The sequence below is a fragment of the Nyctereutes procyonoides genome, unplaced genomic scaffold (genome assembly GCF_905146905.1).
Source record: "Nyctereutes procyonoides isolate TBG_1078 unplaced genomic scaffold, NYPRO_anot_genome, whole genome shotgun sequence".
In the NCBI taxonomy this organism is placed as follows: Eukaryota; Metazoa; Chordata; class Mammalia; order Carnivora; family Canidae; genus Nyctereutes; species Nyctereutes procyonoides.
In genome coordinates this window covers 25215424-25230449 of record NW_026575120.1, presented here as the reverse complement: position 1 = coordinate 25230449, position 15026 = coordinate 25215424, and the positions used below count along the sequence as shown (strand labels likewise).

Here is a 15026-nt window from a genome sequence, read left to right as displayed (position 1 = left end):
GTGTCTCTCGTGAATAAATAAAATCTTTAAAAGAAAAAAACATTATAATATACAAACACATTTGACAGGGATCTCTGGGTGGCTCAGCAGTTTAGCGCCTGCCTTTGGTCCAGGGCTTGATCCTGGAGTCCTGGGATCGAGTCCCGTATCGGGTTCCCGGCATGGAGGCTGCTTCTCCCTCTGCCTGTATCTCTGCCTCTCTCTCTCTCTCTCTCTCTGTCTCTCTCTATATATATATCATGAATAAATAAAATTTTTAAAAAAACACACACACATTTGAAATCATCAGCCCTATATCCTGAAGTATATTAATCCAGACTCAGTAATTCCTAGTAAACTTCCTATAACTTTTATAATATGTCACATTCATCTTTTCAAGGACTTCTTCCTTTGAATACTGACCAGAGGGTTAATCTTCCACCTTCTTTTCTCCTCTTGTTTAGCAGGTTGCTTTGCTATCACTGCTAGTTAGGAAAACTTTAATTCCAACCCCAACACTCAGTCCCAAAGATTTTTCATGGGGTTTTAGGCTCAGCCCACCCAAAACAAAACTCCTGATTCTCCCTCATGATGAGGCTTGAAACTAAAGACATTTTCAACTCTTCTTTCATCAAATGTAATTAATTCTATATCAACAACATTCTGTCTTTACATTTCACACGTAGTATCTAAATTCAGAAACTTACATTCATTGACCTTAAATTAAAACAGTAATCCTAAATATTTCTGTCTTTAAGGAAACCTCTCAAATTTAACTACAAAAGGTTAGGAGGGCTAAGATCTCCTAATCTTTAAAAAATCTTCTCCGAACTCTCTTCTTTAAAAACTACATTAATGAAATTCTTCAGTGTGGCATGTGAAACTAAGGACATTTTCCGTTACCATTTCCCATTAATTCCTCACTTTACTTATTTATTCTCCAGTCATTTTCATATATGTGACATTCTTCCAGAATTCACACGTCCCAAAACTCCGTCCAAGATGACCCTTTGTCTAAATTCCCTATGTTAACCTACTGGGTAAACTTACTCATCCTCTAAGCACCATGTTAATCTTTCTTCCTTTTAAAATATTTTTAAGTTCCCTCAACCAAAATATATTTCCAATAATAGACGCTGTTAGTTAACTACAAAACATTCATTCCACCTTCTTTCTTCCTAAGGATATCAATTTTGTTCAGATATCCACACTCCCTTAAGTACCAATGTGCTTCAGAGGAAGCAGGCACCATCCATGGCTCCAGAGGACCATCATGGTCTAATCAAATGGTTGCCCCATCACTTTTACTGATTATTGGTTTAAGATGTAAACATAGGAAATAATTCTAACTAATGACATGTTAGTAGAAATCTAGTAGGGTAGAGGAAAGCACTTAAAAATGTTTTCCTTGGGACACCTGGGTGAGTCAGTCGGTTAAGCATCTGCTTTTGGTTCAGGTCATGATCTCAGATCCTGGGATCAAGCATCACATAGAGGGCTCCTTGTTTGTCTGCTTCTCCCTCTCACTTTACTTCTCACTCTGCTCATGCACTCTGATTTCCTCCTGTGAAGAACTTAGTAACCAACAAGGTAGAATTCACAAAGCCTGACATCCAAATAAAAATTCCCAGATACACAAAGACCAAAACATCACAGTCTAAACAGAATAATCAATCAAAATGCTGACCCAGAAATAATCTGGATGTTAAAATTATGAGATAAGACATTAAGATAGTTCTTATGTTCAAAAACCTAAATAGAAAAAAAAAAAGCTAAATAGAAATACGGAAAATATAAAGACTCAAATCAAATTTCATAAATTAAAAACATCTCATGTGAAAATTACATTGGATATGATTAACAGATTAGAAATTACAGAAGAAGAAAAAAATGAATTTGGAGACAAAAAAAACTAAAATGAAACACAAAGAGGAAAAAAGAATATTTAAAAAATGGAAAAAAAAGCTTTATTTAGTAAGCAATGAGAAAACTTAAATGGCCTAATATTAAGGTAAATGGAGTCCTCAAAAGAAAGATAGGACAACAGGAAAAAAAAAAAAAAAAAAAACAAAGAAAAAATTTGAAGAAATAATTGGCAAAAACTTTCTAACCATATTGAGAACTATACACTCACAAACTCAAGAAATTCAACAAACCCCAACCATGAGAAACATGAAGAAAATTACATAAAGGCAAAACAAAATCAAATTGTCTGAAACTGAGGACATACTATTAAGGGTACAAAGATAAAAAAAAAAAAACATATACAGAGGAACATAAATAAGGAGGATACCAGACTGTTCATGAGAGACAATGCAAGCAAGAAGACTGTACCACTCTTTTAAGGTAATGGGAAAAAAATAATAATAAAGTAATGGAAAAAGTCAACTAGAATTCAGTACCTGCCAAAAACAGGTTTCAAAAATGAAGGTGAGATAAAAACACTCTGGATTCTTTTAGTATATGAATACTAAAAGAATCCATCACCTGCAGACCTGTACTGCAAGAAATGTTAAAGGATGTCTTCACACCCATGGAACATGACAGCGGGTGAAAATCTGGATCTACACAAAGTAATGAAGAACATCAGAAATAGTAACCACAGGGTTTTTTTTTTATTACCTAAGACTCTTTAGGAAATTGCTGATAGCTTAATTATAAATAATAATATCTTGGGGCACCTAAGTGGCACAGTCAGGTTTTCGGCTCAAGGTGTGATCTCAGGGTCATGAGACTGAGCCTGGCATTGGGCTCCTAACTCAATGAAGAGTTTGCTTAAGACTTTCTCTCCCTCTCCCTCTGCCCCTCCACCACAACGTGTGTTCTCTCCTTCTTAGATAGATAGATAGATAGATAGATAGATAGATAGATAGATAGATCTTTTTTAAAAACCAGTATCTTACGGTGTTTGTAACAGATGTAAAAGTCAAATACATGACAGCAATAGCACAAATTTCATGAGAGGAAACAAAAGCACACTTTTATTATATGTGAAACTATAATATCAGTAAGTAAAAGATGTATACTATAAACCCTAAAGCAACCAACAGAATAACAGAAAAGTTAGAGGTAATAATCCAAAAAGGAGATAAAATGGAATAAAAAAAATATTCAATCCAAAAGAATGTAAGAAAATGAAACAAAGAACAGACAGAAACAAATGGGGGAAAGAAAGGAAGACTTAATCCCATTAAATATACATGCCCTAAACACTCCCATTATAAAAGCAGAGACTGGGATCCCTGGGTGGCTCAGAGGTTTAGCAGCTGCCTTTGGCCTGGGGCATGATTCTGGAGTCCCTGGATCGAATCCCACATCGGGCTCCTTGCATGGAGCCTGCTTCTCCCTCTGTGTCTCTGCCCCCCCCCCATAAATAAATAAATAAATAAATAAATAAATAAATAAATAAATAAATAAATCTTAAAAAAAAAAGAAGTGGAGGTCAGAGAAGAATTAAAAAAAAGAATAAAAGCAGAGACTATTCGTTAGTTTTAAGATTTTATTTATTTATTCATGAGAGACAGAGAGAGAGGCAGAGACACAGGAAGAGGGAGAAGCAGGCTCTGTGCAGGGAGCCCAATGTGGGACTGGATCCTGGGTCTCCAAGATCAGGCCCTGGGCCAAAGGCAAACGCTCAACCACTAAGCCACCCAGGTGTCCCTATTAGGTTAGATTTTAAAACGCAACACCACTGCCTGCAAAAAACATATTAATTATAAAAACATAACAAAGAGGTTAAAATAAAAGGATGGACTAAGATATACCATGCTTAGATTAGTCAAAAGAAAGCTGCAGTGAATATATTAATATAAGAGAAAGTAGATTTCAGAATAAAACATAGGACTTTTCTGTTAGAGTCAAAAGTATAGTTACAAGCATCTTTCCTCTGATCAAAGTTACATAGTTCTATATAACCACTAGAGCACCTCTCACAGCCTCCCTATAATGTGTACCTACTAAGGTCCTGATGGCAGAAATGTTAGTTGATACACAATACAATTTTAGCATTGTGCAAAAAAGGGTTAACATAGCAGTCCTGAGACTACTCTCTGTAGAAAGGCCTGTTTGCACAGTTGGTCCCAAGGAACCTGAATTTTGGAAGGGTTGCCATAGTTCCTGCAGTGATAAGAGTAGTTTACTGTGCCTAGACTATCTGTGCAAACAATGTGACTTTCCTTCTGGTATGTGCTAGGCAGAGGGTGCCTATCTGACTAGCTGCCAGCAAAGACCTTGAGCTTCTCAGGGCAGGAGCATCACACATATATTGTTGCATTTTCATTGCAAAGAGAAGAGGGTGCCCTGTGTAACTTCTCCACAGGAGGATGAGCACCTAAGGAAGGCTGTACATGAATTCCTCCAGACCCTGTCAATATCTTCTTCCATTGAGATCCTTACATTATATATCCTTAACATATCACAGCAGTAAATCTTACCCACAATTACAACTTTATGGTGAATCCCTTTAGTGCTTCTAGTGAGTCTCCAATGAGGAGGCATTCTCATGGGCCCCCAGCACAAACATTAAGATTATTTGGCGCCTGCCTTCAGCCCGGGCAGGCCTGGAGACCCGGGATAGGGTCCCGCGTCGGTCTCCCGGCATGGAGCCTGCTTCTCCCTCTGCCTGTGTCTCTGCCTCTCTCTCTCTCTCTCTCTCTCTCTCTGTCTCTCATGAATAAATAAATATTTTTAAAAAACTATAAGGCAAAATGAAGAATATATAACTTGATGATTTCTTTACACTTACATTACTAGGATTATATAAAAAATAACAGTATTGGACAACATTATAGGCACCTGCAAATCACCTTACATAAATATGCAGTCCAATATCTAAATGATCTTATATAAACCTATTCCCAACTGCTTACAGGACAGATGTGGAGAGACTTCCACCATATACTGTTTTAAAAAAATTTTTTTTTTACCAAAATTACATTTACATTACACTGCTTATCTACATTCACATTGTGTACTGCCATCCACCTTATGATAAAGAAGCTATTTTTGTTCTTTTACAGTCTCCAAAAGAACCTAAAATATAAAAATCTTGCAAATCTTCTCACAGGACTAAGTTGGTTTTATACAAGACACCTGGCACAAAATCAGTATAATACAATAACATTTCAATATGCAGTTGTGGCAGGAAGTAGGTGGAGAAAACATAAGAAATTATCAATTCTAAGTAGGGAGATAACATAAGTAATTTTTAATGTTTTATTTATAGAATAAAACACTGAACATCTGACTCAGAAGTAGTTAAAAGAACAGAAATATGTGTTGGAAGTTTACCAGTAATATCTTTTGGAGGGCAATGAGCAGAGTGCAGGCAAAGGGGGCTTTAGGTAAATAAATGATCAAACATCTGTAGCATTCAGAATTAAACTATTCCATCAGTAATATCCAAATTATCTAGATCTCCAAGATGTTGGCAGCATCTCCAGGGATCCAAAAAATTTAAAAGAAAACACTATTATTTTTTCTAAAACATAGGTTCACAGCATAGCATAGTCTTTAATCTAGCAAAATAAAGTTCCTCCTGGAAAAACTAAAAACAATCTGAGGAAAGTTCTAGAAAAACTCAACCATTTGATAAAGAATGCCATTTAAAAACTGAGGAAATTATAAGGACTCAGGACTCAGTCCTGTCTGTCCTTCCCACCTTCTCAAATAAAATAATTCAGAAATAAAAAAATAAAAATTAAACTTGAGGAAATTATATAAAACATATTAATTTTTAAAGAGGAATAATATTAATCAAACCAGAATTTCTCAACCTCAGCACTACTGACATTCTGAGCTAGGTAATTCTTTGCCATAGGAGGCTGGCCTGGACATGGCTGGGTGTTTAGCAGCAGCCACTAGGAGCCAGTAGCATTTACCTCTCCATTCAAGCTAACTACCCTTCATTGGCATATTTCATCCATGCATACATTTATCCGGTAAGTGACTCTCTTGTTTGTGTTCCAGGTACTTTGTTAGACACTAGAGATAAATAAATGATAAACCAATACAGATATTATCCATGCACTCATGGTGTTCACAGCCCTAGTGGGGGCAACCAAAATTAAAAGATTCACAGCAAAAATGTAAATTTACAAATGTTGGTGAAGTGTCATAAAGGAGAAACACATATTCTAGTGAGACTGCATAATAAGGATGCAGGCTCAAATGTTTCTTATTAAAAGATGTGCACAATCAAAATGTTTAGAGAACACTACAACCCCTCCATGTGACCTTTGTATTTTGTTCTCCTTCATCATCTTTTTTTTTCTCCTCCATCTTCTTAAGTTGAAAGGCCTGATGCTAACTTGAATTTATTTCACTACCTGTCATAAGTTAAAAACAAATGTTTCTCACAAAAATAAGGAGATCTAAAAAGAAGTAGTACATCATTTGCAAAACTATTTTTCAATCTCTACCAAAATTTTCAAAATTTAGCTAGTGAATTTTCACCTTCCATAAGCAAGAAATATTAATTTTTAAAATTTTTAACAAATGGGTTTGAAACATACTAAAATTCTTCAGAATATTTTAAATAGAACAGAAAACTGTGTCCAAAATTTTCTGGCAAATCTGAGTAATTTTTGTTTTTTACAAACTTTCATTGTTTCTAGCAATAAAATATCAAATAGAAATAGTTCCAAACATCCATTTTCAAGATGCTCAACCCTCAGCACATGTTTCTTTGAAAAGTCATTACATTCTCACTGCTGAAATGTCACCTTTACCTTGAACAGGCAGATGAAATGTTTATTTTCTTTGAGGTAGGTATTATAATACATTCAGCCACATGTCATCAAAATAAAGGTCAACAAATTTAGAACATCTGTCTTTTGGTAAAATAAAACTGCATTCCAAGTTCAACAGCACTTTTACATATGTTGCCCCTAGAGAACATTTTTGAGATAGCAAACATTTTCATTGTCATCATCCTTATGTAGAATTGTTAAACTTTTTCTTAGGGACTTCTTTTTAGACAATTATAATTTCATTCACTTTCCTAAAATTAACTATATTAGTGACCTCAGTTAACACTCTGGCACTTTGGACTTTTCCTGTAACTATGAACGATTCCATGAACAACCTCTAGTGCTATTCATCTAGGCTACAAATAATCTATTTAGGAATGACCAAAACAGACAAAGATCCTTGTCAGAACGGCACTATCACTCGAGTAAGGAAAGATTAACAAGATTATTAAGTAAGTATATATACTATGTTAGATGGGAACAAGTACAAAGGAGAAAACCATAGATCAGGGACATTATTTGAGAACGAAACCCTTGAAATTTTCAGTAAGAAGTGAAGCAGAGCCCTCACTCATAAGGCAAGTCTTGAATAAAAGTCACGCATACATCTAAGAAGAAATTCAAGAGAGAGGGAACTGGAAGTGCCAAGGCCCAGAAGGAACATAAGTCTGGTGCATTTGAGGAAGACGAAGGAGGCTGGTATGGTTGGGGGAAGCAAATGAGGGGCAGAGTCAGTGAGTGACCGATATCTTAGAAGTACTTGTGGAGGTGGTGAAGATCATGGAGAGCCATGTCACGTAGTGAGCACTGTTGTTTTTTTTTTTTCTTTCTCTGATTGAAATGGGAGTCCAGTAGTGAAGTGTGGTAGGTAGAGGAGCAATGACCTGACTTAAGCTATTCATTCATTTGTTCATTCATCCATTCATATCAGAATGGACTCGTGTACTTACTTTATTCTGTGGATGAAAACCCAATACTATCTTTATTTTTTGTTGTGTCTCAAATTGGTCCAGCTCTTAGGAGCTCCTTCAGGTTGGATCCTGTGTTTTCCACAAGTCTTCCTCTTTTTGAGCACTTCCTTACTTTTTGGCACCTCAGTTTGTATTCTCCCCATACCATGAAACTACTTCTCAAGGAATCCTAGTTCCTTTTATTGGAGAACAGTAGTTAGAAACCAAGATCTGGGCACCAAGATCTGTGCTCACTGCTACTAGGGGTCACTACATCAGGCCCTCACAGAGGACAGAACCAGGAATTATATGTAAGCATACTGCCTCGTGCATATACACACATCTGTATTTATCTGTCTATATAAATATTAAAAACCGTGACTTTATACTGATACTTCTGATTCCATTTCAACACCACAAAATTCATTTTAGCCTTTCCTTATCTGTAGCTCCTTTCTCCAACATTGAAAAATCTAGCTCTCATTATCAACTATACATTTACTTATTTATTCATTTACAGTAAACACATAAAGTGGTTTCAGTATTATGAATCCATACCCCTGTGAGAAATACATTTACTCACTGGGTTACAGCATGTTTGTGCAATGCTTTTTTGTCTTTAGCTTTCCAGCTAACCAGTCAAGATATTGTTTGCCAGTTACTCAGGTTAGCTCTTTTCTTCCCTATCCCCTTTAGTATGAATCTTGGTATTCCTTTTTGGATTCCTCCATATCCTAGATAGCTGTAATTGCTTATCTAAAGGGTATGTGAAACATTCCTATGATTCTAAGAGTCAGAGCTATACGGAGAGATACATCTGAGAGTGTCTATCACACCTCATCCAAACTACATCAGTCCCATTCCCATTTCCACTTCTTTCACACCCACCTGCCACAGGTAACCAATCTCTTCAGTTTCTTGTTTATCCTTGCTGTATTTCTTTTCCAAAATGACCATATGCAGATATATTTTCTTACATGAAAGGATGCACATCACAAATGGTCTTTTGCGCTCTTTTTTCATTTAAAAATACATGTTGGAACCAACTTCACATCATTTCACAGAGCTATTTCTCACTGTATTTTTACACACACAATATTTCACTGTATGAACCAAACCATAGTTTATTCAACCATTCTAGTATGCGTGACCACTTAGGTTGTTTCTAATATTTTGCAAATTAAACAATGCTGCAATTATTAACTTCTAATAGCAAAGGATTTTGGATTATTGGAGGCATATTTTTGGGACAGAATCCTAGAAAGGTCAAAATAACTAGTTTTTAGGTATTAACAAATTCCCCTCCAGAAGATTTACACCAATTTGCATTCTATCAGCAAAGTGGAAGAGTGCCTATTTCCCCACAGACTCATCAACAAGTGTGTTGTTATGGGTTTGAATTTCTGTCAGTGAGACAAACTCTCCTTTTCTTAGGGGCAAGCAAATAAAAAAGTTCCAGCTAAGTTCTGTGCCTGTTTGATAATGGAGAAAACCAAAAGACGAAACAAAAACTAGAAAATGGCAACGGACAACTGACAGACACCACCATTAAGTCTGGACTGATTTAACCTAGTGAAGATGTAAAGGTCTGACGATGAGCCACCAGCTCCCCTTGGGATCTCACCACTTCATCTACTCTGGTCCTCCATCTGCATTCCACTGCTCTGGCCCACTCCATTGCAATGTCTCCGTAAAGCGAGAAGGAATGCAGGTCCCTTAGGCCCTTGATTTCTCTGCCAGCAGTAGAGCATGGACTTTCATCTCTAAATCCCGTTTAAATATTTATCAGTAAGTATTTAAAACACAAAGATGGTATCTTCTATCCAAAAAGGACAGGGCAAGGAAAGCTTTTAACTACCATCTTAGTGAACAGAGCTAGGAAATATATGTATACATACTAATTGACGTGTACACACACATCTGTGTTTCTGTATTTGTATAAATATTAAAAACTATGAGTCTACAATGATTTCTCTGATTCCAAACACCACAAAGTTCATTTTAGTCTTTGTTCATTGCCTTTCCTATAATATTTTTCACTTTCAGAAAATAACCCAACACTACCTCTGAAGTAGTCTGTGACAGAAAGAGCGTTCCCTGATCTATCACAGTCTTGATCTGGACATCTAAGTATGTCCAGACTGCAAAATTTTACTATTATGCATTATACTGTTCACAATTTGATGACATAAGCATTTCAGTGTAATGTCGCATTTCCAAAACAAGCATTCGAATCTGACTAAGCTTGAGGTGGAAGTTACTCATCCATGTAATTTACGTCACTTTACTAATCTGAGTAAAGCTAATATTATACTAGTTGAATAATTAACTTGAATCTAAGTCCCTGTCTTGACCACACTTGAAAGTTTTACCTGTACTCCATCTGTTAAAGCCACATAATTTCTATGGTCAAAATACCATTTTTAACCTTCTTTTGGAAGTGCTGTTTCATTTCTCCCAAATATAATTGGCAAAAATCAAAGAGAATTTGTAGTAAAACAATTTCACTTCACAGGGTTTGTTTCCTTTATAAACGGAAGGTAAATGCTGCATTTATTTCTGTGCTTGTTTCTAAATCACATGAAAATCTCAGTGAAAATTCTAAAAGACAGCAGGCTGTGTACATGATATTACTTTGGGATGGTGCCAAAAAGATGAACTAAACTGCCAACTCGACTATAAAGAAATATCTGGATCAATTTTTGAAATATCAAACAGAGCTAATCTACACTGTGGACTCTGACCTATCAAATGTTGTCTCTTCATATTAAATCCTTATCAAATCCTTCTGTCTTAAAAAGTAACCACATGAATTTGTAAATATAGTAATTCTCATTTCTAAAATTTTTAATTTGTTTTAAATGTAAAATATTTGTTTCTAAGATTTACATTTATTGCACAGCTTAACATATATTACAGTGGCTTGCACAAACTACTCTTGGATATAAAATTAAAACTTCCTATTTTAAGTGTTTTTACGTTATAGTAATAATTTAATAAATAATTCTTTCAAGTGAAACTTTATATTGATTAAAGTAAATATTACAAAGCTATGACTTAATTAAATATTTGTTACATCTACTTACTTCTGTGCTCCCTGAGACAACAGCTTTATCCACGTTTACTAACAATGGTTCCTCCATCTGGCACACTCCTAGTGACCACTCCATACAACGATGATGAGCCCAACAAGTGCCTAAAATGGTTGAAGTGAAAAGAAGTAGATAAACAAGAAGCATATTAACACTAATATGATGTAAACTCCCAAAACCAACTCTGACATGTAGACACACAATGGCACCCTGTATCACACTGAAGCAGTCAGCCCTTTCCAAATGCATCATCTGGGAACTTATTAGAAATGCAAAATATCTTATCACAACCAAGACCCACTGAATCAAAAACTCTTGCAGTGGTGTCCAGTAATATGTTTTAACAAGCCCTCTAGGTAATTCTGATACACGTTAAGTTTGAGAATCACTGAAGAACTGATTATTTATTCCACAAAAATTGAGGTTTTAGTCACTTAATTTAAATATTACTGTAAGATTTTATTTGGTATCTTTACATAAAATATAAAGGACATTATACAATACTTTAAGACAAAGAGAATGAATAGCAAATAAGCTACATATACACCTCTATTCCACTTCATCCCACACCAAGGGTGCACATCAATCACTAAGAGTAGCTCAGTATTTAAATTCTCTATCACACAATACTTGAACCGCTTCAATCAATATGCAGCTCAAATGAAATTAACTCCAAATACCAAGAGCACCACAAATGTGGATCACTATACCGTTCACCACATCGTGAGTGGGTCACTATACTGTTCACTGGATCATGAGTGTGGGTCAGTAGACCGTTCACCACATCATGATTATGGGTCACTAACCCACTCACCACATCACGAGTGTGGGTCACTATACTATTCACCGCATCGTTGAGTGTGGGTCACTATACCATTCACCACTTGAGTGTGGGTCACTATCCTGTTCACCGCATCACGAGCGTGGGTCACTATACCATTCACAATGTCGTGAGTGTGGGTCACTAACCTACTCACCACATTGCCACATTGTGAGTGTGGGTCTCTATACTGTTCACCACATCACAAGTGTGGGTCACTACACTGTTATTATAAGATGCCCACACACTAAGTTACTGCCTTCACCCTGCATTAAATAGACCCAGACATCCAAGTTCCCCAACTTCTCACAGATCTTTTAAATTTTTCTTTCCTCAATTATCAGATCTCCATGGTGCTGCTGTCTACAGAAAAATAAATGCAAATATCTATGAAAGCATCCAGTTCAGCGTTGGCCCTGTGCAGATGCTACATACAGTAGATAAACACAATTAAACAATTTATCTTACCTCAGCAAATGTACTTAAACAATGACATTTTTTACAAAGTAATCATGATTATTTCTAGATGAAAAGAATTTACTATTAGGTTGAAAATTCACTAAGATCGCAGCGTCTACAGTAAAGAGATAGTGCTTATGGAAGCCTGGCTCATTTATACCTGTGGGATCAAACAAGGCCTGGACATCGATGGCATCGGGAAGGCCAACCAGACTGAGCTCATCCCACAGTTTGCCAGCCTGATCATCGGAAGCGGTCTGAGTGCTTACACTTACACAAGAGACTATATTCTGCAGAGGAGATCGTTCTCTGGAAAAATAAAATAAAACAGATGTGAAAGTGGTAACAAGTAGATGATTATTTTGTTTATAACAACTTAATATAATGAATTGCCAAATCAATTTTAATTTATTAGGCATAAACTGTCATAAAACAACTTTTTAGAATACATCTGTTATTATTCATAGTGCAATATAAAACTGGGTTGCTATATTATATCACGTAAGCAACAACTAAAAAAAGTATCCAAATCCATAAGGAAGTTTTAAAAATTACAGTTACAAATTTATTTTGCCATTCTATAATTTTTTAAATGACACTCTAATATTCTAATCAGGAACTATATTTTATCACATAAAATAAATATTCCCTTCAGCCTTACTTAAATGCTTGTGAAACATAACTCAATCAGAAATTTTAATTTGCTTTATCGTGAGGACTACCACAACAGAGCTGGCAGTTAATTTTATGTAAAGAAAGGTTATTTCCCAGGGGAAATGAAAACCCACTACAAAGTGAAGAGGGAGGTAGTGGGAGCAGAACGTGTCAGCTGGAGCTTTCTTACAGTCCCCTCAACAAATCTCGACAGCTGGTCTGTGGCATGATGTTGTAAGACTTTCACCTCACAAGTCAGAAGTAAAATGCAAAAACAAAATAGCTACTAGTGGCTTGGGGAATAAAGAAGAAAATGTAACAGCAAAAACAGCAGTATAAAAATGAACATACAACACACGGGAGATTTCAGACTTTCAAAACCCTCAAACTTCAGATATTAATTGAGATCATTAAGTGAACAATGATTACTATTGTGTTTAAACATTAGATACGGGAAATCAGACGACTGGCACTACAACTTTAATCTTCTCCTGATATCATAGTATTTAACCTGATCATAATTCTGGATTAAATCACTATTGAATATAGATCATGACTCACTGCACTTCTGTATGCTGGATATTTATCATGATTCCTATTAAGAGAAAATCAGCACAATGACCAGGGTACTAAACTTTTTTATACCTGGAATCATTGAAAGAAAAAAAGTATTAACATATTTCAATAAGTACATTTAAATATCAAACCATATAAAAGTAACCAGTATTTTTATGTTTAGCATTAGAAATGCATACTCACTTTAAAAAAAAAAGTTTAGCATGCTATTCTAACTTTAAATCTTCATTTTTATAAATGCCCACAGTATAATGAGAACAAACTCTTTCCTATAAATATAATCTCCATTCCTACAAATAGATTCTTCATTACTAATCATTGTTCTTTTATTGGGATGGGAGAAAAAAGACGAACAGTTCATCTATATAGACTAATGTATTGTTGTAAGATTTCTTTGCACCAGTATCTGATGGGGGAGACAGGTATAAAAATCAATGAAATGACTAATCAGTCTATTATTACTAATCAATTCCTAACCACTAGCTTAATCAAATTTCACTTTAAGTTTTGCAACCAGTTTTTATGTATATACCATGTCAGTAACATGCTGATAGCAACCCTAAGGATGACAGCAGCCAAACTTATTAGGAAAGAATATCAGGAGAAGTCAGCTGAAATACATACCCTCAAAATTTTAAGTCTAAAACAAAAGGAAAGAGAAAAAGAATCCCCAATTACATATTCTTACAATTTAATGCCACCAAAAATAAAATTATTTTTAAAGCCTCCTTTTCAAATTTAAAACAAAAACAAGTTTATTTGGTTTTGATTCATCAGTAACATATTTTGTGACTATTTAAAATTATTACCAAATTAAACTGTCTACCCCTAAATGAATTTCAAATTTTATAAACGTGTTTTATTCCTCAAGTCCATTAACTGTCTTGTTATCGTTACTTAATACATTAGTAAACACTAAGTGTATATAAAGACTAAACCAAGGCTCTTTTTTACATAATTATCTTAGCCCATTAAAGTTTTCAGTAAAAATTAACTTAGCTTATAAAATGAGTAAACAAAGCCCAACTGTATTTCCCAGAATAAGTGTTTATATGATTGCCATTATTCAAAGGCAGAAGAGAAGGATATGAGATATAAGCTAGTCTAGTTCATTAAATTTGCTAATTACTCATGGACATTGTTTGCTAGACTTTTGATATATTTTACTATATTAACTAGGATGTGAGTGCTCAATTAATTACAAAAGGAAAAGTTCTTCTATATGATCTAGCTCTGGCCTTTCAAATATCAAGAAACTAAACACAGTACTTCTAAACTTCCTTAAGCTGTTCCACCTTAAATTTTTTTAAAAGATTCTTTCTTGTTATTGTTTCATTTCCTATTTCAGGTCTTCAAGGCATTGGCAGCAGTCCAAAAGAAGGAGCCAATCAAGTAAGTACAACACAACAATGCCTTAGTACTTAAATTTGGATAAAAGCCAGATAAGCACTTGGATGATTACATCATCACCCTCAAGGGGCAGAGCTGGTTAGCCTTCCAAGCTAAATTAATTTTTACACTTTCTCATCAACTACAGAAACTTATACTCCCTCAAATACCAGAGCCAAGTTCACATATTAAGATGGCCTTTTTAAACAAAACTCAGCAACACATAAAAAAAAAAATTTAACTCCAAAATTAAACATATCAGAGAAAAGTTTAAGGTAACAATAATGTTAATGAATACAGGCACACATGTATAGTTATACAGATACCTTAGTAAATTCTTATTTCATTTAAAAAAAAA

At 35.1% G+C, this 15026-nt stretch overlaps 1 protein-coding gene across 12 annotated transcripts in view; it reads right to left on the bottom strand.

Annotated features, from left to right (window-relative positions):
* KMT2C (lysine methyltransferase 2C) overlaps nucleotides 1–15026 on the bottom strand; it is a 282347-nt gene that overhangs the window by 147834 nt on the left and 119487 nt on the right. For all 12 annotated transcript variants that reach the window (XM_055335130.1, XM_055335137.1, XM_055335136.1 and 9 more), the window contains exons 5-6: nucleotides 12210–12358; nucleotides 10765–10874 (exon numbers count right to left, since the gene is read on the bottom strand). In XM_055335130.1, the coding sequence (XP_055191105.1) occupies nucleotides 10765–10874; nucleotides 12210–12358 (259 nt within the window). The remainder of the gene's footprint in view (nucleotides 1–10764; nucleotides 10875–12209; nucleotides 12359–15026) is intronic.